This window comes from Haliaeetus leucocephalus, unplaced genomic scaffold (assembly GCF_000737465.1).
Source record: "Haliaeetus leucocephalus isolate CR32 unplaced genomic scaffold, Haliaeetus_leucocephalus-4.0 Scaffold555, whole genome shotgun sequence".
NCBI lineage: Eukaryota > Metazoa > Chordata > Aves > Accipitriformes > Accipitridae > Haliaeetus > Haliaeetus leucocephalus.
This window is the reverse complement of record NW_010972991.1, coordinates 7,127,513-7,152,238: the sequence shown is the minus strand read 5'-3', so window position 1 is coordinate 7,152,238 and position 24,726 is coordinate 7,127,513. Positions and strand designations below refer to the sequence as shown.

The following is a 24,726-nucleotide window of genomic DNA, read 5'->3' as shown; positions in this document are numbered from 1 at the left end:
CACTGAATAACGCTTCATAAATTACAGGGGGAGAGTGTTGAAAAAAAGCCCGTCCTTTTAAAAATGATCTGGTCTTTTTACCTATCCTAAAGCTCTGTCCCCACAGCACTTTATTATTGTCTGCTTTGCTCACATGTTCTGGCACATTAACATAACAAAATGGGTCAGTACATCAGAGGCACATTGCAGAGAGGAAACAGAAGCAAAGAGCAGCACATCCACACTGTTTTTCACCCACACCAGTGCTTACAAACGTTCATTCTGGCCCTTCTAGAGCCACTTCTACCTGCTGCATTAATGTGCTATTCCAGTAGTTGGGAAGGACTTTGGTGAAGGACAAAACCGCTCCTGTTTTAAGTGGGGAATTAATTTTTTTTGCCTCAAGGACTTTTGCAAAACCTTGGTTTTATTAAAATCTGCATTTTGAGTAAAAATGGATTTCTAGTCATCCTCTAATAAAAAAAGTTGCTATAAATATATTAACTGCAGCACAAAAAATAAGCATTCTCCTATTTTCAAAGATTTATGAAGGAGACTTGGAGAGTGAATTTAACAACTTTGAGGACTGGGTGAAAACTTTTCAGCTTTTAAGAGGAAAATCTAATGACGAAGTTCATGCTGACTCTGAAGACAGAATAATAGGAAAATTTAAGGTGAGCTTTAAAGCTGATTAAATGGGTAATAATTTAGAGACTTTATGTTTTCATGCATATTTCAAGTATACCACAGATGAAAGAAAAAGACATTGACAGTCTGTTGCAAATAGAATTATGTCTTTTATTGGATCTAGAGTCATATTTTTCCTTTCCCATTTTCTGATAGATGAAAGCAGCATCTAGCACCAGACGTTCGCTGTTGTTTTGAAACAAGGAATTACAAAAAAGTTTTAAATCACAGAAGGGGAAGAATAGATATATTATGTAGTCCAGAATCTTCTAATGCAACTTTATTACTGCACTATCAGTTACAGCACCTTATATGTAATTTTCAGTAATTTAAATGGAGGCACCTATAGCTACTCCAGTTGGAAACAATTGCACAGTCTGATCCAGGGCACCATTAGGCAATCTGAAAACGTAGTTCAAAGCATGAAAAACGTTAATAGGATTTCAAGCACTTTGTAGTTTAGAGGAACTGATTAAACTCATTGATACCTCAATTAGTTTGCAGCGCAAATTTCCGTTTAAATCACTTGCTAGTAGCTTTCAGGCAGTATGAGCTACTCAGCACCATGAGTCAATATTGATTTATTTGAGTTGTATGGTGGCTGCAAAAATAAGTTGGATTCCAGTCACACTGTTGTGAAACTAACCCAGTGGAATTATCAATTTGCAGATATACAGTTAAGGACAAAATATTATTTTTAGAATAGTAATACTAAGAAAACTAGATTTAGAACACCTGCAGGTGTCAGTCCTTTAAATAATAAAATAGAGAGCTAAGAGCATGTAAGTACTTCTTGCATTCATCTAGATGTGATGATAGTACCATTTTATAGAGCAAAGACATTTTAAAAGATGATGTTTAGTGCACTGAAGCCTGTGTTCCCTTTGAGTGGTACCACAAAACCACTCTGGTGGTATGTGCTGCAGCGCAGGCTGCATGAATGATGTTTGTTTTGCATTCAAAGAATTGTTTTTGTATTAGACTTGATCTGTTTTCGAGGGAGATAAAAGACAGTGTATTACCAGGGCTCCTTCTGCATATACCCATGTCCTGAGGATGGCAGTTTGCTGGACGGAGGGCAGCCCCGCATCCTGCAAGGGATACCACCAAACCACTCTGTCAAAGTCCTCATCAGGGTTTATATTGTGGCAGTAAGTAGACAGATGTTCCTTTAATCTTGAAATAACTTGGACATTTCTTTTCAACTCAGTTTACCTCCATTGTCTTTGCAGTGAGCTTCTGAAAATCCTCATCCATGTGGCAGAATTTTTTCTGGACATATTTCAGACAATGTTTCATGTTGTAGAAATGGGTGTTCAGAGTAGAAAATGTTACATATTCCTCATGATGAATCACAAGACTGAAGAATCACTTTACTTCTTCAAACTGAAAGGGCTAGAGACATAACCAACATAGTATGGACAACCTGTTCCAGCCACATTATGCAAATGCAGCCAGTTTTAATTAGCAGAGTTGTTTCAAAAAGACACACATTTAAACAAAACTCAGTAAGGGGGAAATGGGAGCATATTTTTGAGGGCTGTGTATTGCATGTAATCAAAGTGGTAGATATTGTGAATAAGTTATGGGGTGTAGAAAGACATAGAAATATAGAAGACAAGATGATGAGAGAGCATGATGTGAGAAGTAAAAGGGGTAGAAGGAGATGGTATTTCAGAGAAATGAAAGCTGCAGGTGATCTAAGAGGGGAAGAATGGCATGCAAAGAGACAATGGCAAACAAAACAGAAGAGAAGAATAGGAAGAGATTGCTTTATTTCCTGAATATAAAGACTTCCAAGCCATCTTGTAAATACAGTCTGAAGAGTAGTTTTGCACTGTTCAAGGATCTGGACCAATATCTTTGGGAAATCTTTCCTGAATCCTACATGCACTTGTGCAGCCAGCTTCTTCCTCAGCGTTGCCTCTCCTGCTCATCTCTTTGTCCATCTTAGTGGTGGGACAGAACTTATATCTGCTCCACCTTTGCAAACTTTTCTCCTCCAGATCATCTTTTCCCAGTAGCCTGCAAAGCTGAATGCCAAATTTTATATTACATGAGGCAAGCAAAACCCCTGCACTTCCAGAACACCCAGGACTGGGCAGGAAACCCACAGTCCTGTATTGTGACCATGCTGCATTTAAGCAAGCTTCTTGAGGACACAGTCTTTCTTCCTAACAGGCGTTTAACCTCAGCCCAGCTGATCCAGATGGCAAGTCAGATCCCTACATTGTGCTGAGACTTGGCAACACGGAAATTAAAGACAGGGAGAACTACATCCCCAAGCAGCTAAACCCAGTATTTGGAAGGTCAGTGATGGCTTATTTCCTTGTTCATGGGTGATTTCTCCTTTATCACTTGCCACCACTACTGCTGTTACTATTACAAAGTGTTTGTTATATGCTGATTTCTGCCTGTTTGGATGTTCTGTAACTCTACTGGTTAAAATGTTGAGAATTGGTGTCACCCTGTATGATTACAAATTATTTCATTTTCATACCAGTCAAAACACATCATGGAATGCAATCTGTGAGAGGTTTTGCAAAATGATGCATAAGAGGAAAAGAGGCAACAAATGATCTTGTCTGTGCAAATTAATGCAATTGTTAAGTTTAAAGTGAAATAAATATCAGCACAGTAAAGTGTGATTTCACAATCTTTGTTACTATTTCAGGTTGAATAGAGTGCCAAATAAATCTCATCATTTTAGGACTAGGACAAAAAAAACGTAGTTTTTTGAACCCACACAGACTTCTGAATGGGGGAGCCAGGGGCAAGCTGTCAATAAACATCAACTTTGTATTACCAATGCTTTATACTTATTTATATTTTTAATGCTAATAGCTGTGATTTTTGCCAATAAGTTTCCCTATTTTTAAGAAGGTTGAAAATGTTTTTAACTGAGTGGAATTATTCTGTAAAATATTAAGACAGAGAAACTGCACTATGTTGGACTGAAAGCCCCCTAAGCCAGGGTCCTGTCTGCAAAAGCAGAGACTTAAAGAAAAAAGTGTAAGGAGAAAAGACAAGAACAGAGTGGTCCCTCTATAGCATGCCATCTCCGTTTCTGTGATTTAAGCTCTTCCTTAGTAGAGGTTGCAACTGAACCATCATTATGATAAACAGTAAAACACAGCCATTATAGATGCATATAAATGGAATGGGAAATCACCACTGTATTTGGTTTAGACAAGGTTAGGAATGAGCTGTTCATTTGGATAGTCCTTGCTGCTGATGCCAGTGGCAACACTGGGGTGACTGGACCAGCAACTCCTCGCAGCAGTAGCATCAGCCATAGTAACCACCTCTCACCATCATAGAAGCCCTGATCAGCATGGCACCACCAACCTCTAGCAATCCCAGACCATTCCCAAACCTCTCTCCTCCAAAAACTGCTCTGCTGTTGCTACAGAATTGACTCTGGCCACTTCGAGAAAAAGGACAAAACTCATCCTTCAGGAGACAAAGCTCAGTTTTGCCTGTGCTTTGGAGAAATCTGGAGCCAGTGTTGTGCTGATGAGGATGTCCTGTCTTCCACTAATTTGTCAAATCCCTTTAAAAATCACTTTTATATTCTCAGCTTCCCTAAATATCTCAATGACAACAATTTCTATCACTGAAACATGCACTGAGTAAAAAGGGAGTTCTGATCTTTGCTTTTTTGAGACTTGTTTAAAGCTTTTGCCTCACCGTTTTGTTCGGTGCCCCCAGATTCCTATATTCAATATTTAACTTGGAGCTTTTGGAAGAAAACAGAAAAGACTCGGATGTCCCTTTTGGGGGTTCTGAAAAGCATGTGATAACTCTTACATACGGCTTCATTAGACTTGTAATTTCCATACTTCCACCTCTATTGGATTCAGGATAAATCATTGCAGCTGATCAGCTCCATCCCATTGCTCTGTTTACTGTAGGTAGGAACAATCTTAGAACTGTACAGGGGATGGTAGGGAAGCAGGAGAAAGAAAATACTTTTGCACTGTGTGTTTCCAGTATGGTCAGATATTTAATTGAAACAAAAAAACACTACCAAACAACCCCCACTGCTTGTTAGAAGAGACACTGTCCACACATTGTTTGCACAGTATTCATTAACTTAGTCTTCAAAACTGATTTGACTACATGTAGGTCTCAATTTTTGCTGTAGATCATTTGAAATCCAAGCTACATTTCCCAAGGATTCCTTGCTGACAGTCCTGATCTACGACCATGACTTTGTGGGAACAGATGATCTCATTGGAGAGACTAAAATTGATTTGGAAAATCGTTTCTACAGCAGGCATCGAGCTACCTGTGGGTTACAAAGTCAATATGAAATGTAAGTACCTCTTCAGACAGCAACACAGAACACAGTGAACGACTTGACTTGCAGGAGAAATTCCAGATGTGGCTGAACATTTTGCTTTCTCCAGCACAAAAGCGTCACAGGAGGTATTTTAATTAAAATTCACCGAAGAGCTTAACAGTGACTTTGGGTAGCTGCCAGCCTCAGTCAGAAGTGGATATTTAAAAATTAACAACACTGTTTGTTCACCAAGTATTTTAAATAGTAAACAGCCTATGTATAACGTACCTGCTCGATAAACTGCCTTTGGAGAGGCGTAAAGGGCAACTGGAAAAAAAAAAAACTGTCAGAGAAGTTATGACAGGGCTCTACTCTGCTCTCCATTATTCAGCTGCAACTGGAGTGATTGCAGCCAGGCCAGTGGGACTGGCATGGCACTGGGGGGAGCGGGAGCAGAGCGGGGCTGCTGGCATGGCGTCTGTAACAGAGGTGAGTCACAGGGCAGTGCTGCTGAACTCCTGCTCCCTGTCATACGGCTGCACTCTCAAGGACATTGTGCACAAAGATCAATTAATGCAGAGAAAGTCAAACTAAAATAACTCCATCGCCCAGGGGTGGGACACTAACCTGGAAGATGTGGGTTTGGGGTTCTTCTCCTATGATTGTTTCTCTATTTTATCTACAAACAAAGGGTGAACAATGTAGAAAAGCAATGCAGGAGCACAGACCAAACCCCCAGACTTTCCTTGCCAGCTTAGTCTCCAGTGTGAGGTATTTCTTTATGTACTTGTTCCAGGTTTCAGATCATCTCGGTTCTTCTCTGCGTGTGGGAGCTGCAGAACACTTTTCCTTAAACGGAGGTAGAACACGTAGACTTGAATCCTTTAGATAGAACAGGGGATGGGCTCTGGTCCTTTTCCTCTTGGGGAGCATGCCAATGCCTGGGCTGCTTTATCCAAGCTGTGAGTAAGGCTGCCTCAGCTTCTCCTGTGTTTTATGAGAAAAGAGTGGTTGGCCCCAGGACCTGAGCAGACAGAGGGGGTGTCTCAAGTAAGAAGTAGTGCTGGACAATTCAAAGGAAAAGTTTGGCTGAGCAGATGTCAGGGCCACTGACCACGAAGCAAATCTCTGCTTGGGAAGTCCTGATTTGCCTGTGCACTTTGCCGAAGGGAAACCTCACCCATTTCTCTTCACTCTCTGTTCCCTCCTTGCAGAGAAGGGTACAATGCGTGGCGAGATGCAACCAAACCAAGCGAGATCCTCACTAAGCTGTGTAAGGACTACAGAATAAGTGGACCCTTCATGCGGCCAGGGGAGATACAAGTAGGAGCAAAAGTCTTTAAGGGACAGACAGTCTTCAGAGAAGATGAGAACGGTAATGAAGTTTGTCATTCTTCAACTGCATTGTAGCAGTATCAAGAGCCTGCCCAAGCTGTATCTGGGGACCAAGCTGCTATGCACTCTAAAGTCAGATTACTGGAAGCTGTCTCTGCTCTGAAATACTCATATAACTGTGGTGATGAAGTCTGTGTCTATATTAGCTATTGCTGTAGCTTAATTGCAGAGAATCTCTCAGGTGAGACAGTTATTGCTAATGACCTGACATCCCCATGGTAGGTGTTGGCGGATACTTTGGACTAGCTCCTGCCTGATCCCAAGGATGGGATGCCCAGGATTGGTTGGAGTGCAGGGGACCCTCTTGGAACATGTCTTCTGGCTTAGTTTCATCTGAAAGGAGTGCAGCCTGCATGCTCTCAGATCCCTCCACACAGCAAATCAAAGCATGGGAAGTCAGGGAGAGTCTTTTCAAAAATGCATTCCCTGTCTAAACTAAAACACTAGTATAGACAGACCCAAGAAGTGAGAAGAAGGGGGAAAGGAAATACAGGTGTGAAGTGAGTTACTCAAGGTGAGACAAGTCTCTGTTGGACCACATTTAGGTTCCAGGCCACTTACCTGCCAGTCCTACCTTGCCTACGTGGCTTTCCTCTCTGTTGTTTTTTTCCTCCACTTGATTATTACCACTCTGACTGCTCTTCTGAAGCATTAACAGAGTGCTGTGTAAATCTAGGTATCTGTGGGGTCCATGAATCCAAAGGACAGGACAGAACTTGCTTTCAGAGCTCCCAGATTAAAAAGAGGTCAAAGCTATGAGGGAGTTGAGTGTCCATATCACATAGGGGTGGAGTGGGACAGAGCTATAAGTGAAAGATCATAGAATCGTAGAATCATAGAACGGTTTGGGTTGGAAGGGACCTTAAAGATCATCTAGTTGTGTGTCCCCCCTCCCCGCCATGGGCAGGGACACCTTCCACTAGACCAGGTTGCTCGAAGCCCCGTCCAAGCTGGTCTTGAACACCTCCAGGGATGGGGCATCCTCAGCCTCCCTGGGCAACCTGTTCCAGTGCCTCACCACCCTCACCGTGAAGAATTTCTTCCTTATATCTAATCTAAATCTATGTCCCTGCCCATAGCAGTATAGTTAGACGAGATGATCTTTGAAGGTCCCTTCCAATGCAAACCATTCTATGATTCAGTTTTATACTTAGGGTAAGGAAAAGGGGTGTGAGGATGAAGACTTTCACAGGGGAACAAAAGGAGTTTGACTTGGAGACAGTAGTGGACACTGTGGCAGTGTAGGGAAACCTCTACTCCCTTACCTGTGTTTATTTGTCTTGGAGCAAATTCCCCCTGGCAGCTACAAAATATAGGTCACGCCTCAAATGAAAGGCTGCTAAGGTAGCACTGTTGAAGGGAGAAGAGTTGATCCATTTTTGGTTTCTTGGCCTGAGAGAGATTTATGGCTCCAGTATTGTTGTTTATTTTCCTCACTAGCAGATGACTGAATGTGACTACCAGCAACACGATCTCTTGATCAAAATTCTGGTTCACTAAAATGAGCTTCAGACAAACCAACATCAGACAAGGTGATGGAAACCAGAAGCAAGGAAATACTGAACCAGATGGCAAAGTCCAAAGTACTTATGTACACAAGTTTTTCAACATGTTATAAATAAATAGTTTACAGTATACAGTCTTCTGCATAATTCTTATCCATATTGCTGTTCTGACAAGTACTTCTGGGTCCTTATTTCCTGCTGGGTTTCTGTGCTGGTCATCACTTGGATCTGTAAAACTAACAAAGACCACAGATCTGATCTCTAGGGGAGTACTGAAAAGAGGAAGCAATACCATTTCCAATTTACAGGTGGAGAAAATAATACCTATGGGCCTTATATCCAGCTTTAAATTGCAAGGGGAAGAATAATTTAACTTTGCTCTAGGAGCATAGAAGTTGAATAGAATAGAATAGAATAGAATAGTTCAGTTGGAAGGGACCTACAACAATTATCTAGTCCAACTGCCTGACCACTACTCTGAGGTAGTCTAGGACTACCTGTAGCCAATGGGAAAAATAGGCATCTTCAGAGGGTGAAAACAATCTTTAGAAAGATGTCTTAGAAAGAATATGGGTTATCATGGGACAATCTATGTCCTTGCTATTGAGGCTGCCTGACTGAGTAGGTCAGGCTTAAAGACCTTGCTTTTAGCCGGCTAAAATTAGATGAAAGATATCACATCTCAAACACATGTTGGTACACAAGAGAGAACCAGCGCTCATAACCACAGGACCATCCTTCATCACTCTCTGAGTCATTAGGAAGGGTTTAATACCTACTGTTTAAATCACAAACAAGCCTTCTGTCACCTACCAGCAACTCAGAGATAGCTGGTAGGAAAAGTAATAACAGTTTACTGACACAAAGAAGTCTTAACTTTCTTCTCGCTTGAGTACTTCTCTCCTAATCTAGGAGATATCCCTCTTCAAAAGTCTGGGGTCCTTTTGTGTGGACCCCACACAAAAAGGGAGGAAAAAGAAGCTCAAGAGCTCAAAAGGCTTTCTGTGCTTTCCAATATGCACCCTACTTTCAATATTAGCACTGGTCCTTCCTGGAGGTACCATTCTCTGGGGTCTCCCTTCCTCCAGTGGCCAAGCTGAGCTGGTCAGGAGGTGACATGTTCTTGCCCATGGACTTCAGCCCTCTTCCCTTGAGGTGTGATTCGGTTCTCTGGGAGGGTCTTTGCTGTTGCCATCACAAAGCAAAATGAGGTGTAGATATAACTACTAGTGCTTATTTACTGTCAGCTCTGTAAAAATAGAAGCCTCCTTGCCTTTCATGAGTTGTAAAAAAGCCTCACATCTGCAATTCTCTGTAAAAAGAGTAGTTCACAGGTTTCTTCCATCTTCCTGTTAGAAACTGCTGCTACAATAGTGAAATGATTTGCTGTGTTTTACAGATAAACTGCTGCCTAAGTGCTAATCTTCTAGCTACCCTGGTGGGTACCCTTATTTACATGAATTAAATTAATTTCAAGACCCTTCTTTACTTATCTGGGATACATAAAACCTTCCTTTTAACTCAAGCAAATTTTTAATGACCATCTTTAATAATAAATGGAACATATTACCCAGGGATTCAACATTATAGTTCAACTCTCTTTGTTCTTTTTGTTTTACTCTTTTCTATAGAGGAGCCAGTTGAATCATATGAACATCTCTCCTTAAAGGTTTTACGTGCTTGGGAAGAAATCCCTGGAGCTGGATACAAACTGGTCCCAGAGCACATTGAGACTCGACCTCTCTACCATAAGGATAAGCCAGGCATGGAACAGGTAGAGCAGCTCAGAGGTGGTGGTGATGGTAGACCCAGGATCAGTTTTCCTTTCCTGAGGTTATTGTGGTTTCTATTTGTATCTGCAAACTTATAGAGACAGCATCCAAGTGTTGTACCATACATGAGACTTTGTATGGTATCAACCTGGAAATTGTCACACGTGTGTGTATACAGCCAGTTATCTAAAGACACAGTAATCACACGAGGTGTAACTGCATATTTCCATTCTTTTAAATGCATTAGTTTATTAAGTTAACACAAACTCTGACTGTACTTAGACATCGGTTCTTTTTTTCCATTCATCAAGTACTATTTTTTTTTTCAGTATGGATTTCACCTTGAGGTTGCCAATGTTTGAGCTCAATTCTAACTTCACCAAATTCCTAAGAGACTGATAGAATATTAAAAAAATATATTGTATAGTAAGTTTACAGATAAAATCATAGTTACAGGATAGTGAGCTGGTTAGTGCTTATAGAGGAAGCAGTGGTTTTGGACGTCAGAACTACATTTAAAACCTTTTAAGTCTCTCTAAAATAGAGTTATGGAGATGTTTATCTCTTTGTTTTCAAGGGTCGTGTACAGATGTGGGTCGACATGTTTCCTAAAGATATGCCTCTGCCAGGACCCCCAGTGGACATTTCACCAAGAAAACCCAAAGGGTAATACTCTATGCTTGCCCCCCAGCACAGTGGCCTAAGTCCTCAAAGACTGAGTCTTTCTTAAGTGTCTGGAAAGAACTATAAAAAGAACTATCACAACAAACTTCTGTGATCCTAAGAAAAGTTTTCTTAGGTTCACATGACTTCCAGTCAAACGAGAGCATCTAGTTTGGTCTCCTCCATTAAACAACTCAAAGAACTGTTGGTGATATTTTCATCAAGGGCTATCACATGCCTCTTTTAGAAAGATATCCCTTTGTCATATAGAGATTCCAGGTGGCTAGAGGCAAGAGTCCCTTAATAATTCTGATGTTATCATCCACTTGTTGATCTGAAAGAAGTAATTCTGGTTTCACTAGCTCTTTCAGATAGATAATTTACTTGACCCTCGTTGAGATCCTTGATGCAATAGTATGACACCTATTGGATTTCCAGCACTTTGTTCAAAGTTAAGATCAAGAAACACATAAAGCAGCAAAAGATAGCAGAGATATGTTTAGAATAATCTTCTCTCAACTTTCACACAGATACTTACACTGCTTTATACGTAACACTACACATAGTTCTTCAAGCTAATTGAATGTTTGTAAATGAAATACAATAGTGAGCAACAGAGTTCTCAGCCCATCCTGTAGCAACTTTATTCCAATACTTTAGCAAGGCCTTTCCTGAGAATTTTATGTCTGAAGCAGCATCAGGTACTGTTCCTGTATTATTTATGTTTGAAAAAGAAACAACGTAATAAAAACTTGTTTCTTTTACTTTCTATTTACAAAACCCAAGATTTGACAAAAATAAGAGTCTATGTAACAATTAACTTTCTTCAAACCAGAACTTTCTATAAAGCTCCCTAACAACAAGCATTTTCCAATCCAAAAAGATTTAAAACTAATTATACTGACAAAATCAAATTGTCGCTGCAATTTTTGTAGTCTAAAAAAGCAGGGAAAAATATTGTCAAACCATTAATTATGAGAAAGAAAGTAAATATGCAGACACAAGTTAAACATTTTGCTGAGAAATGCATATTTGCTGCAGCAGAGCAGGCTCCAGGCTCCATAAGACTTCATAACACTTTGCGTAAACATTTCTTGTTGACAATCTTTGACTGAACAAGGCTCTGACGGAGCATTGCAAATGAAAGTTTCTTTGGCTAGTGCAGAGGCTTGGTTTTCATGGCCAACATCTGAAGAGCTGCATCACCTAGGGTATCTGGTAATTTCTGGGGCAAACTGTTTCACACCTGAGATTGAGGCTATTTCCAAGACAACACATCATATCAAAAAAATCATATGGTGGTGTTCTCAAACATAGGTTGTTTTAATTTTATTCTGCATTTCATACAATGACTGGAGGCATACCTAAATTTTTGAGTATAAATTTTTTGTCACCTGCAATATATCTATTTCAGTTCAAGCTTCTAGAGCTTTGGATGGCCACCATAAATGTCTGTGTATTGGAAGTGGAAAGGATGGGAAAACTTTAATTCCTTTTACTGTTGCTTCTAAAGATGATTACACTTGCTTAAATGAAAATACCTCTAAACAGTGCTTCTCTTCCCTTTTAATGCACTGGATCGCACCACATACAATGTTTCAAGGCCTTTCTTCTGAAAAGCACCTCCCAGGGAGCTCTGGTTTTTATTAGCAAGCTGCTCACTGTTTTGGAGGCTGCTCTCATGATGTTGTTCAGCTCAACTTTGCGTTGTTTCACTGCAGCATTTTTGTGAAAAGAATTGAAAAGGAACAGGCACATAAAAAGCAAGGAATTTTCCATCCCTCAAAACTGGCAGTGACCCCACCGTCGTCCGACATACTCCAAGAGCTGAGAGGACCCACCATCCCCACTCTATTACTAGACTTTTGTAAAGAAAAGAGGCCTGAGGCTGATACTATTTTAAGAGTTTTGCACAAATACAACATTTATCACTTTATAAAGGCATGATTTGATAGAGGTTTACACTAGTGTCTGACCAGAGCTTGAGTATACTCAAGCCTACTTTCTTCTCTTTTTCAGCTATGAACTGAGGGTAATAATCTGGAATACAGAAGATGTAATTCTAGAAGATGAAAATATCTTTACAGGGCAAAAATCAAGTGATATCTATGTAAAAGGGTAAGTTCTTCAGGACTTGTCTTCAAAAGAACTTGCAATATTTCATTCAAAAATCAGATGAAAAAATTATGTTGTGAGAATATCCAATAAGCTATTTTTGTGACCTTGCACTTTGCTCTAAATGCCTGCCCAAATTGCTCATCTATATTGGATGCTGCTTTTTTTTTTTTCCCCCTCTTAAAATCAAGTGACTGTAAAATGACACTAGTCGTTACTTCCTGCTCAGGCAGAGATGGCACAAGAAGAGAACGAAGCCCACAGTTTGACAAACAGAGATCAAACACTTACAGAACTTGAACTGTAAGAGCTTACACAGATGTGGAGAGGTTTGACATAATCAGAGAAAAGGGAATTATGATCACATTAGAAACAAGAAAGCAGGTGTTTGCCAGGCTATTTCTGTTGGAAATATTTTCTAATCTCATGTGGGGAGCACATGTAGGTGAATGACCATGGCCATGCTGGGGAGAAGATCACATGGGCACTTTCTGCTCTCCATCTCATTCCTGCTGCAGAAAAAACATCTGTCACAGCTTCACAGATGTTACTGGGATAATCAGTAAACCATATCACATAAATAAAATGAAAAGAGGGAGCATGAAGGGGGAGCTTGAAACTCAAACCAGCTCCTTCCTGAGATCGTAGCAGGTTACTTGCCTGTTTTGGAGTACTGCTTTGCACTTTCTGCTTCTGAGCAGGATTTGAATGCAGGTACCGGAGAGGGGTGGGGGGAAATTATGGCATAAGAGGCAGTAGAAAGTATTGGAAACCTCAGGTGCAAGACTGGTCTTAGATTTCTTGCTGTGTTTCCACTACTAGAGAATGAGACTAATATGCCAATATGAATTGTGTCATTGTGGAGTCCTGGAAAAATCTGAATTTGTAGAGTGCTATGTGTCTGGAAAAATGGATTTCCCTAAAAACCTGTTACAGTATTGCTAATGACCAAATGAAAAGAGCTGGAGGAGGGAGCACTGGGATTGATGGAGCAGGGAAGGGAAGATGTTTTCCACTTTGCAGGTTCTGAAAATCATGTGAACATAATAAGAAGCCCAATGTAAGCATAAGGACAGGACAGTCTGGTAGCAGCTCTTACTCCTGGGTAGGGTATATCTACAGGCATTTTACCAGGGAAATTTGCATTAGCTCTGAGCAAGCTGTGTGGGGTAACAGGAGTGGTACCACTCCTTTGGAGCAGGTGATATTGGCCCAGGAGAAGCACGCACTAATATGACCATATGTCCCCCAGTGTGCTGCAAGTGCAGTTATTGCACATACTGGCTGAGCAAACCTCCCCTTGCAGTTCCCTGAGAGGAGCTACTCTGAAATCACTGGTGTTTGCACAGATATATCCAAGTTAACAATAAACTAACGTGTTCAGAGCAGTAGCAGGGTAGTTCTGAGAGCACAAAATTGAGGAAATAATTAGGGAGCCAGCCTTCGTGCTGAGCTGTGTGATAACATGAGTACATCACTATCAATGCCAGTGTTCTGACAGGGAAAGCCAGGACTGGATAACTTTTTGCTTCTGTGCCTTAATAATGAAGACACAAATCTTATTATGTTCAGACAGAGCACGTGGCACTGAATCTGTCACCAGACATTGATTTGCAGTGGGAGCAGTGCTGTGCTTGGGATTGTTACTGTTTTTCTCAATTCCTTTTTGAAATAATGGGGTTTGCAGGCGAAAAGCCACTCTGGATGCAGTACAAAAATTCCGATCATTACTCAGACTGTGATAAATCATCTTCAGAACTAAAACATACCTAGCTAGATCATTACCTGGAGCTCTTCAAAAGAGAAGATTATGTTTAGGAAAGTGTTGTCCTTTTGTACCATAGCATTGCACATCAGATGTTGTGCACACTGTAGCAGAAACCAAGAGGAAATCACAAGAAAAAACAGACAGAATTCTCCAGCCATACTTATGCCATGTTTATACCCCTCAACAGCAACTGCAGTCAATTTAGACTCCAATGCTGAGCACTGAAATCAGTCTTGGGACATTGGCACAGAATTTATTAGTGTAGCACAACATGAATACAGGGTGTTTAGTAGTGGATAAATGACTGGTGCTGTCTTTGCCTGTCCCAAAGAAGACAGATGTCTTGGCCAATAGCAAATGGCCAACTGGTATTTTGGGGTCTGATTGAAATAAAAATCATGTTCTCACTCTCAGCTTTTGATCATCACTGGCCATTGTTGCAGTCTGTGCCACGGCTGGGAGGTGGCCAAGATCCTCCGAGCCAGGGCTACTGCTGTGTGTCACAGTCCTGAACGATGTGTTGCCTCCTTACTGATTAGGGAGGAATTAGTAAATGATCATGCCTGTAACCAAATGGCAACGACAATTCAAGCTCCCCTGGTGACAGCAGTGTTTTCCACTATGTGCTTGCCATAGGTGGATAAAGGGCCTGGAAGAGGACAAGCAGGAGACAGATGTACATTACAACTCCTTGACAGGAGAGGGCAACTTCAACTGGCGCTTTGTGTTCCCATTCCACTATCTCCCAGCAGAGAAACAAATGGTGGTTAGTAAAAGAGAAAACATATTTTCTTTGGAAAAGACAGAGCGCAAAATACCTGCTGAGCTGATGCTTCAGGTGTGGGACTTTGAAAGACTCTCTTCAGATGATTTCTTGGGTAAGTGGGCAATGGATCTGCCTGAACTTCACCTGAGGTCTCACCAGACTTGTATTTTGTAGAGATATGTACAAAGTGGTGTCCGAGACCCAACTTTTGCTTGTTTTTCTCTGAAGCACCACATTGCAAACTTACACATTTCTTGGAGAGGGAATGATTAGGAACTCAGATGAGACAATGCCAGGGCAATACAAATGAATGAATGACAGTACAGAGAGATCACCAGCTCTGAAGCCTGGGGCCAAGCTGCTGCATTTCTCCATGTATCTCATATGGAAGCTGCTGTTTGAATGCCTTTGTGTCTGTCTGGTCTCTCCGTGTTGTCACATTACTTCTCCCTCCAGGCACTCTTGAATTGAACCTGAATGGGTTCCCTCGAGCAGCAAAGACAGCCAAGAGCTGTGACCTAGGCATAGTCCTGGCAGCAAGTGAAGAAAACAAGATCTCCATATTTCAGCAGAAGCGTGTCAGAGGCTGGTGGCCTTTCATCAAGGCTGGGCAGCTCACGGTAGGCAGCTCACTACAGATGAACAGCTTTTCTCTGGGACTGATATGCACTGCTGAGATCCTGAGACAGACAGATGCTAATTTTGGGTATGGCATCTGAAGAACAACGAGCACTGGCAATCCATAGGGCTCCTTCAAATGCTTTAGTGGTTCCCCATAGATTTGGTTCAGATAACCCCAGGCAACCAGAGCACTTTATACTTTTTCTTTGCTTTCTTCCACTGTTCATCTCCCAGCACACTGGGTAGGTAGAGTGGAAAACCAGGTGTTTCTAGTCAACTTTATGTCAGCTGAGGAAATCCTGGGAGGAATCTCACCTGCTTATTTATTTCCTTACAATTTATTTCTCACTTCAACCAGGATGAAGGAACTGATTTTGGAGTCTACCGTTACTCCCTTTGCTAGTGACACATCTCAAGTAGAAAGAGCACGGTCCCCTCTTCTTGTTGAAGTATGCTCAATAAGCCAATATTTTTTGGTTTAGTGGCAGGATGCAATTGGTAATAAGGAATGCAAAGGACAATGACAGCTTTCCCCAAACTCTACAAGACTTATGTTAGAAGTATCGCCCTAAGAAGAATATAAATTCTGCCACACAAATTTTCATTTACCTGAAGCCTCTAGCGTAACAAGGCTTGCAGCAGGGTGTAAACCTCACTCAGCGTGTAACTAGCCATTTATCTCAGGGTTTTCTGCTGCAGCTTCTCTTCATAAAGTTGTAGTACTTTCTGTGTATAATCTGGAGCTACACTGAAATTCTCAGTGTTTAATACAACTGCTCCATTTTCCCTGACTTTAAGGCTCCTCTGTACTCTTACAGCATTATAGGGATCCTCAGTGTTAAGGAAAGACAGCTCTGATCGTCTGTTTCCTAAGGGAAGTGCATGTATCTCGGCATGAAGTACATCCCGATAGTTAACTCTGCGCATGGTCTTTGGGGTATGTCTACCTGAAACAGAGCTATGTGAGCTAGTGAAGGAAAACCCAAGCTGATGTGCTTACGTGACCACAGAGCCCTTTGGGAGCTTGGACTGAAACTCGGGCATCCCTGCAGCCCAGTTCTAGGATTAGTGTAGTTGCAGTCTTTTTAGGTGCATCCAGATCCCTGTGGGGACACAGACCAAGAACTACAAACTACCTTTCTGTAGTATAGGCCTCTACAAATTCACCTGTTTTGGCCCTTTTTTAGGGGATGTTCCTCCTTCTCTAGACTTTCATTGATTCTCCAAGGGTTTTCCTAAACCTCATCCTTCCTTCATATTTCTGTCCATTCCAGCAAGAAGAATGTTTTAATAAAAAGTGCCATCTTCAAGTTCATTGCCTTCTTCAGATTGAAGGTGACTGTGTACTTTCCATGGATTTAGTGAATGGGCTCCACTCCCAAATCCCTGCTTTACCTCCATTTTCTCAACTCTAGTACAATTGATTCTGTTTCTCCCAGTCCACTTTCATCTCTTGATCACCTTGTCTTCCACATGGATCCCTTTTATCTGCATCCTTCTTTCAGCCCAGTTCTGTGCTGAATCCCAGCCACTGACCATAGATTAACACTTTAGTTTTTGATATCTACAAAGGTATGAGGTAGGAAAATAACAAATACATGAAAAGCCATTTGTCTGTTTTTCATCCATCACAGATTTTGTGGAGCTGATTTGATTTACCCACTCTTAATTGTTATTGGAATCTTTAAGTCTCTGAAATCTTAATTTTTTTTAACTTTGGCCTAATTAAATCTATAGTGGAGAACATAACTGGATGAACAGGGAAAAGAGACATCTCTGTAACCTAACACAGACAGAAATATCAATAGATTTGTTCCTGTGAATGCAAGGGAAACCCAAATATTTAACCTGTATCTAGGAAGCTCTAACTTCCATAGCAGAAGTTACAGTTGATACTAAGAGTCCAAATAACTCAGATTACATATTTCTACTGCAAGGTGTGGCAGATGATCTTTTATAAGTGCCAATATTTTATTGGTCACTCAACAAGCTTTAATGGCTTGTCACAATGAAAACAAGCAGTAAACCAGCAGTTATAGTCCATTATGACTTTTCTGAATTCTAGAAATTATCAGGAAGAAGTTGGTGCTGAACAAAGGTGTCCTCTTGTCACAGCTCCAACTATCCTCTTCTGGCCATCCATCAAGAAAATTGACTCTGAACCCACCTGCCAGATCACTATTCTTTTAGCCTGAACAGAGCTCTAGGACTGCATGATATTTTCTGCACACAGATCTCATTTCTAGCCGTCTTCCTTTTGTGAGCTGAGACCCCACAGCTCAGCTGCTCCAGCACTTGTGACTGGCTGTCACAAAAACATCCTACCTCTCTTTCTTCACAGTGCTTGGGCATAAGTCAGGAATTTGGTGCCTGGGTTTTCCTTTGTGCTTTCTCTTTAACTGCAAAAACTTTTATTTCCTTTAATCAATTTCCTTCACCCTCAGCTGGTTCCATAATTTCTCCACAAGCTGAACCCTGCTGTGATTTAGTGATAATAACCCAGGTTTGGATGCTTATGTATGATGTCTCTGATCCAGGGCAAGGTGGAAGCTGAGTTTCACTTAGTCACAGCGGAAGAAGCTGAGAAGAATCCAGTAGGCAAAGCTCGAAAGGAGCCTGAGCCCTTGGAAAAACCCAAGTGAGTAGGAGCATACTCATTAAACATGCTGGGGCAGGGGCATTCAGCAGGAGACAGGGAAGAGCATGTCTCCTTTCTCCTCTCCTGGCTTTTCTCCTCTTTCTTGCTGTAATCTTGAGCAAGCTATTTGTACAACTTGTGCATCACCTGGCTGCCGGCACTCGTAGTTGGCAGCACCTTCCAGGTTAGCTGAAATACCTTCCTCTGGAAGCGTAAATAAATGGCATTGCTGTACATTTGTCCTCAGCTAGAGTTCATAGGCGGGCTCATTCCATAGCTGACCTGGCACATGATAACCTCTTAAACCATCATAACTTATGCATACACCCAACACATCAGTTTGGTCACCTATAAAGATTAGACAGATTATATTTATTATATTAAGAGGATAACTATAAGCCAGTAATGTTTAAGTGCTTTAAAATGACTGTATGAAATATTTCCTATATGTCCAGTCTTTTTTAATATGACCATTAGGAGACAGTCTTAGTATTAGGAAATGAGAATTTTGGATGTTAGGAAAAATTGCTTCACTGAAAGCGTTATCAGGCATTGGAACAGGCTGCCCAGGGAAGTGGTGGAGTCACCATCCCTGGAGATGTTTAAAAGATGGGTAGATGTGGCACTTAGGGATATGCTTTAGTGGTGGACTTGGTAGTGTTAAGTTAACAGTTGGACTCGATAATCTTAAGGGTCTTTTCCAACCTAAATGATTCTGTGTTTCCATGATTCTAAGGATTATCTGCACACATTTAAAAGTGTCTTAGTTGCTACATATTGGTGTAAAAGTGACCTCTGCATACATCTAGTTGTTTCTGCATAAATTAGTCACTTGCAGACAAAGGCACATGAAACATAAAAATAAGGTCATACAGGAATGATACAACTTTAACAAATCCATCTTTAATTTTTTTGTACTTCATAATCAAAGAATAAAGATGCTTATTTTTCATCATAAGACTTTTAAATGACGACATTTTAAGTGGATTAACAAAGGTACATGATCTAGAAGGAGCATTCTATCTTTCAGTGTTTGTCACATTAAAAAAATATTATCAGCTGAGATTCTTGCATTCAGGAAAAATTTACTTCTAATCTATTTTGCCTCAATCACTTTGTCCTAATAAAGTAATGAGCTAGATTTTAAAAAAGAGAGAGAGAGAGAGAAATTAATGTTATATTTCCTGCTACCAAAGCTTCTAAAAACCAATTGCTAGTCATAATGGTAATCATTGCACATTCTGTTTAATTTTGTTGGTTTGTTATATATCTCAGGATAAACACGAAAAAGGAAAAAAAACAGTATAAAGACTGAATTGCCAATACCCCTACAAAGTGTATAAATTCAGCCGGAAAATTAGAGGTATCAGAGACTTGTTGAAAACTAGCCTTGGAAAGACTTTAATCAATCATTTCACCCAACATCTTTACTTAAAGGCTAGATAAGCTATGCCTGACAGATGTCTATCTGAAAGAATCCCTATAATGGAAACTAAAGCACTGTCTTACAGAGGAAAGAGGACTGCGATAGCTCTGAAGTACATGTGGTGGGAAGCAATCAGCCTAGGCAGTTTTAAGAGGGAGTGCAGTGTGTAACAGAAGGATTACATGTCCAGAAGGCTGTCAACAGGATGCCCAAAGGCAATGTCTCATTTTCCCCTCATTTTTTCAGTCCCAGCCCATGCACCCTGGACAGCCTGGGGCTCCAGGGCTCCCTGCATTTTTACCTCAAGAGCATTTTATCCACAAATATGCTGTTGGGCCAAAAGGTTGTCACCAGCCTGGTGGCCCCTTCTCTGCTGTAGAGCCAGCCTGGAGGTGTTCTGACCCATAGTCTTCCTCCAGATCTTGCATTCAGTATTCACAGAAGCTCTACATCTAGGTTTTTATGATAAAAATCATACACGCACAGACACAGCCAACACATGGCTCAACCAAGTTCTACTCTTAATCGAGATGTATGCCTCAATTAAAATAAAATTAGGGTGGGGCTAGTCTCACTTGACGTTACCCATCTCAGAAGTAAGCCATTCAGGCTCCTTTTGTAGCTTCTCATATACAGGTGGGGGAGTCATCCCATTTACCTAACACACATATCTTAAGATGGGAGCTGGGGAAAGAGATGAATTGTCCTCCAGAAGGTCCTTCCTCTCCACATGCAGACAGCCAATGACTGACCAGGCTGGGCACCTAAGTTTTAAAGTTAGGCAAAATAAATCCTAAGGTTACTAAAACAATATCAGCATGTGGATAGTAAATACTATTTTAGCTAGACACACACTTAGTAGATGAAGACATTGCATGCCTCATTTCCATAAAGCTGGTATTAAAGTTTACCAGCTCAGTGCCCCCGGGTGGTGGAATATGTGGTTCATACATGTAGAGTAGTCAAAATCAACTGAGAGATAACAGATAACTGTTTCTGCACTTCAAATGAGTTCTTTTCAGGAAGAAGTGGATCTCAAGGAGCTTTGTGTCAGGACCTCCATATCTCTATGCCAGTACTGTACGTTCACTTTTTTTTGCTAATCATGTAGGCTTACACAGACAAGCAGAGAAATTTTCAGATTGTTTTGCATAATTAAGTTTTTAAATTAAGAAACAAAATGATTTCAATACCAAAATTATCTTCTAGGAGCTACTAGACAGTAGCAGACTCTTAAATGTACCAGAGCAAAGGTGGCCAAAGATTAAATATCTGGGAACTAAACAGAAACATGCAAATGAGAAATAAGGTGCAGTGAGTGTAATTTCCTGCTGGCCAAAACACCATAAGGTTATCCATCTCTTCCTCTCTGCCGATCAAGACAGGACACTTTTCCGGATGCACTCTATTAGAACAAATATGTTGCTATAACTGGTACCAAGTTCTATAGCCTACGTTGCAAAGAAAACAAATTAAATGAGCAACAGTCTGGCTTTTTTTCCCATGTCTTTAAAGCCCTTAAGTAGTTGGAATGTGCAGACTAATGGTTTTGTTACTCAAGTCTGTGATTCAGTAAGTTTTACTCTTTAGAGTATCCATTTTTTAATAATTCCTTTTAACCTGGAGGGCTTATTTGTTGATTTATTTCTGAGTAATTTCCACCTCAGTACAAAACAGTCTTTAATTAAAAGATATTCAGTTGGCCTTTTGGATTTACAGACTTTCTGTCACATTGGCATTCACTTCCACATGCTGAGTTCTACAGATGAGTAAGACATTGCTTATATTCTTTAAACAGCTTTCTGAAGTGAGACATGGCCATTGGTTTTTGTGACCCTCAGTCTTAATTTCATTCTCCTTACTGCTGCACCATCTGCACAACTACAGTGATATTGAATAAGAAAGACAACCTGCATCCAATTTTGCAGGTGTTAATGTTGCTCCACACCACTGTACTCGTCAGGTCATCCCATCATACAAAGCTGACAGATGTTGCCTCAGCTCATCGCAGGGTTAGGGCTGTTGAAGTCCAAGGCATAGTGACCTCCCAAGCCGGGTGGCATGCCAGAGGAGAGACTACGCCAAAATTTTTCCTAAAGATAACATTGTTTTCCTCTCTGTATGCAGCCAGCTTTGCTGTACAGTGTGAAGAAACTCCTTATTATGGAGGAGGATACAACATGGGGCAACATTTGGAAAAAACTTAGGTTTGTGGAGTGCAGATATTCTCCACCAGAAGAAGGTGGCTTTTCCTTATGTACCCAGGCAAACTACCTAGATTTTGGGTTTCATTTCATCTCCTGTTTTCAGGAGGCCTGTTTTAAACCTCCTTCTGAAAAAATGTGATTTTGGGCCGTATGCCAGGCCTGAGCTGGCTCCGACTGTTATGGCACTGTGACTATCACTGAGCAATCAGATTTTTTGTAGTGGCTCATTACTCCTTTTGCAATGCTAAATTCCTTGCAATGATTAGAAAGCTTTTGTACTCAAGTTCAAGATGTCTGCATTTCTTCTTTAGGATTTTCATGATCTCGTCTGTAATTTTGAACCCCTTATCTTGCCTTAAATTGGAGTAGTTATGAAGTGTAAACTGGAATTTCATTCTGAGTGGTGTGTGGATCTCGGGCTCAGGGATGAATGTAAGAGTGACCCAATAGTATGTGAAACTTGTGGAAGTTCCCTCTAAACTCTTTAGTGGGTTCCCAAGAGTTAAAGGTCCTTATTAGACTCAAATATGTATTTTGCAGTGGGGTACCTTTGGAAATAGCTGGATCTGCCTTTACGAAAGTTTTTCTCTTTTTCTTTCTTCCCCTTTAGCCGACCAGACACATCCTTCTCTTGGTTTGTAAATCCTTTCAAGTGTTTGTATCACCTGATCTGGAGAAATTACAAGAAGTACATCATCATCGGCATAATTCTGCTTATTCTCATTGTCTTCTTGGTGCTCTTCATCTACACGCTGCCAGGTGCGATCAGTCATAGGATAGTTGTAGGATGAGCATAGGTTATGGCTCTCATTGTAACTAATCATATACAAACACTTCAGTTAAAAATAAAAGTCAGGCATACAGAAGTAATCAACCTGAAACACACCTCCTTCCTTGTAAAAAGAAAACATAACTATTTGTATCAAAAACTGGAGCTCTCTTAGAATATTTTAACGTCTTCTTTGGCTGCTCATTCAGACCCAGCCTTAATGTACATTATCATTAACATACTGCTGCAGCTTTATTGACAATGAAAGTTTGATTCTGCACTTAAAACTGAGTTTGAAAGTGAATTCTTTAATGCTATGCAGAAACTGATTTGTCAGTCAAGTATTTATTATTACAGACAAATGATTAAATATTAAAAACAAAATCTGTACACAAAGTTAGTTCAGTCTTCGCATAGTTTTGTAATTAATTGTTTGAACTCTTTTTCAGTAAGTTTATAATGGCATGATTATTTTGAGATAAAAGGTTTATTAATAAAATATCTAAGGTTAAATTGTCTCATTTGGTGTCATGCAGAATTCATCCTGCATATCTCAGTAGGAGCTCTGTGCTCTGTAAAGACATCTCACAAACTTATAAATAAGGTAAGTGTCGGTGACAGGAGAGGTAGAAGCAGAGGTGGAGAGAACTTTTTTACAGCTGCAGTTTGAAAGTGCTGGAGGTCGCTGGAGGAGAGGGATCAGAAAGATGAAGACTCAGCCACAGGCACTGTGGTAGCAAATGATCCTTGTAAAGGAGAGGGAAGAGGGAGAATCCTGCTGCTTGACAAGCAGAGGGAAAGAAGAATGGAAAAGAGAAGGGCTGCAGAGTGGAACAAATCATGGAGGATTAAAGAAAACAAGGAATAAAGCCTTACACAGTTGTCAATGTGTAAATCCTCATCCAACTTAAGAATACAGAAAATGCTGCAGCCTGTGTCATGCAAAAGGCAAGGCTTGATAACTTAATGACCCCACTTAGCCTTAAAATGAGTAATTATGAATTTGAACTAGCTACAGAAGTCTCCTCTAGTCTCACCCATGGTTAGACATGTTTGAAAGGTGACCTCTGAAAAGTGTTTTCCATCATGCTCCACTCATATAAAGTGTGAGCAGCCTTTGCAAATTTTAAAGTATCAAAAGGCAAGAAAAAGAAATCCCAGAAACGCTGATAATTCTGCCAAGCTCAGGGTGCAGGAATAGAAATGTAGGTATCTGCATCATCCTCAGAGGCCACTTCCATGGGAAGCTTGTGTGGTACTGCTTGCAGCTGGCCTCTCAAGGCTGTACAATGAGCCTCTGTGTTCCCCTCTGGCCTACAACACAGGTAATTGCATTATCTTGAAAAATGGATGTCAGTGAAACTTCCACAGAGAAAATGTTTTACATTTTAAAAGCATTTTAGAGGCTTATTTTGGATGGGATGAATTGCTCTAAAAGTGCCTCTTCCTCATTCCACTGATGATAGAGGCAGACGGCTAAAGGCAGGCTTGAAAGCATCCCATCCCTACACCATCCAGCAGATTGTGACTAGGTATTTCTTCTAAATTTCATGTTCTAATATACAATAAATATAACTAAGTTATTTAGGTATGTGAGTAATTACATCACAACAAGATATGTGGCAAAGGACCACACTGGATGGGTTTTACTGTTGGGCTATTTTTCCTTTAGAAGTGTATTCAATATGACCAAGAAATTAGAACACAATTACATGGTTGAATCTGCACTAGTTATACGTAGCAATGCAAGCCAGTGATGTGGAAAGGTGCTGATCACTCTCGAGTCTCATTTCGTCTCATATCTCTCTGCCTTGGGCCCTCATCTGGTGCAATCTCTGCTTACACAGCATGTGTGACACATTATTCTGAAACCACTTGTTTTTCAATTTTGAGCTATTTTGCAATTGATCCTGTATGAAACAGAAAAGGAAATGTTATCTCTCCTGATATGTCTTGCCGTACCATGAATTTTGGAAATGCAATTTAAAAGCTCCAGTAAGAGCCAATAAAATTATTTTGGTGTAAAAGGCGGGAGATAAATCATGACAACAGGATTATGTTGTGACAGCCATAAAGGTGATGGTTCTGATTTCTTTCCAGCGTGTCAGGGCAGTAGGCCTGATCCTGCAT

General features: G+C 40.6%; 1 protein-coding gene across 1 annotated transcript in view; it reads left to right on the top strand.

Moving 5' to 3' along the window:
• Positions 1-22,664, top strand: part of FER1L6 (fer-1-like family member 6) — a 72,073-nt gene extending 49,409 nt beyond the window's left edge. The window contains exons 29-40 of the mRNA XM_010576937.1: positions 522-653; positions 1,692-1,817; positions 2,848-2,975; positions 4,814-4,984; positions 6,166-6,326; positions 9,483-9,625; positions 10,201-10,289; positions 12,306-12,404; positions 14,806-15,047; positions 15,392-15,555; positions 18,094-18,194; positions 22,438-22,664. Coding sequence (XP_010575239.1) covers positions 522-653; positions 1,692-1,817; positions 2,848-2,975; positions 4,814-4,984; positions 6,166-6,326; positions 9,483-9,625; positions 10,201-10,289; positions 12,306-12,404; positions 14,806-15,047; positions 15,392-15,555; positions 18,094-18,194; positions 22,438-22,618 — 1,737 coding nt within the window. The 3' untranslated portion in view covers positions 22,619-22,664. The remainder of the gene's footprint in view (positions 1-521; positions 654-1,691; positions 1,818-2,847; positions 2,976-4,813; positions 4,985-6,165; positions 6,327-9,482; positions 9,626-10,200; positions 10,290-12,305; positions 12,405-14,805; positions 15,048-15,391; positions 15,556-18,093; positions 18,195-22,437) is intronic.
• Positions 22,665-24,726: the final 2,062 nt, after the last annotated feature.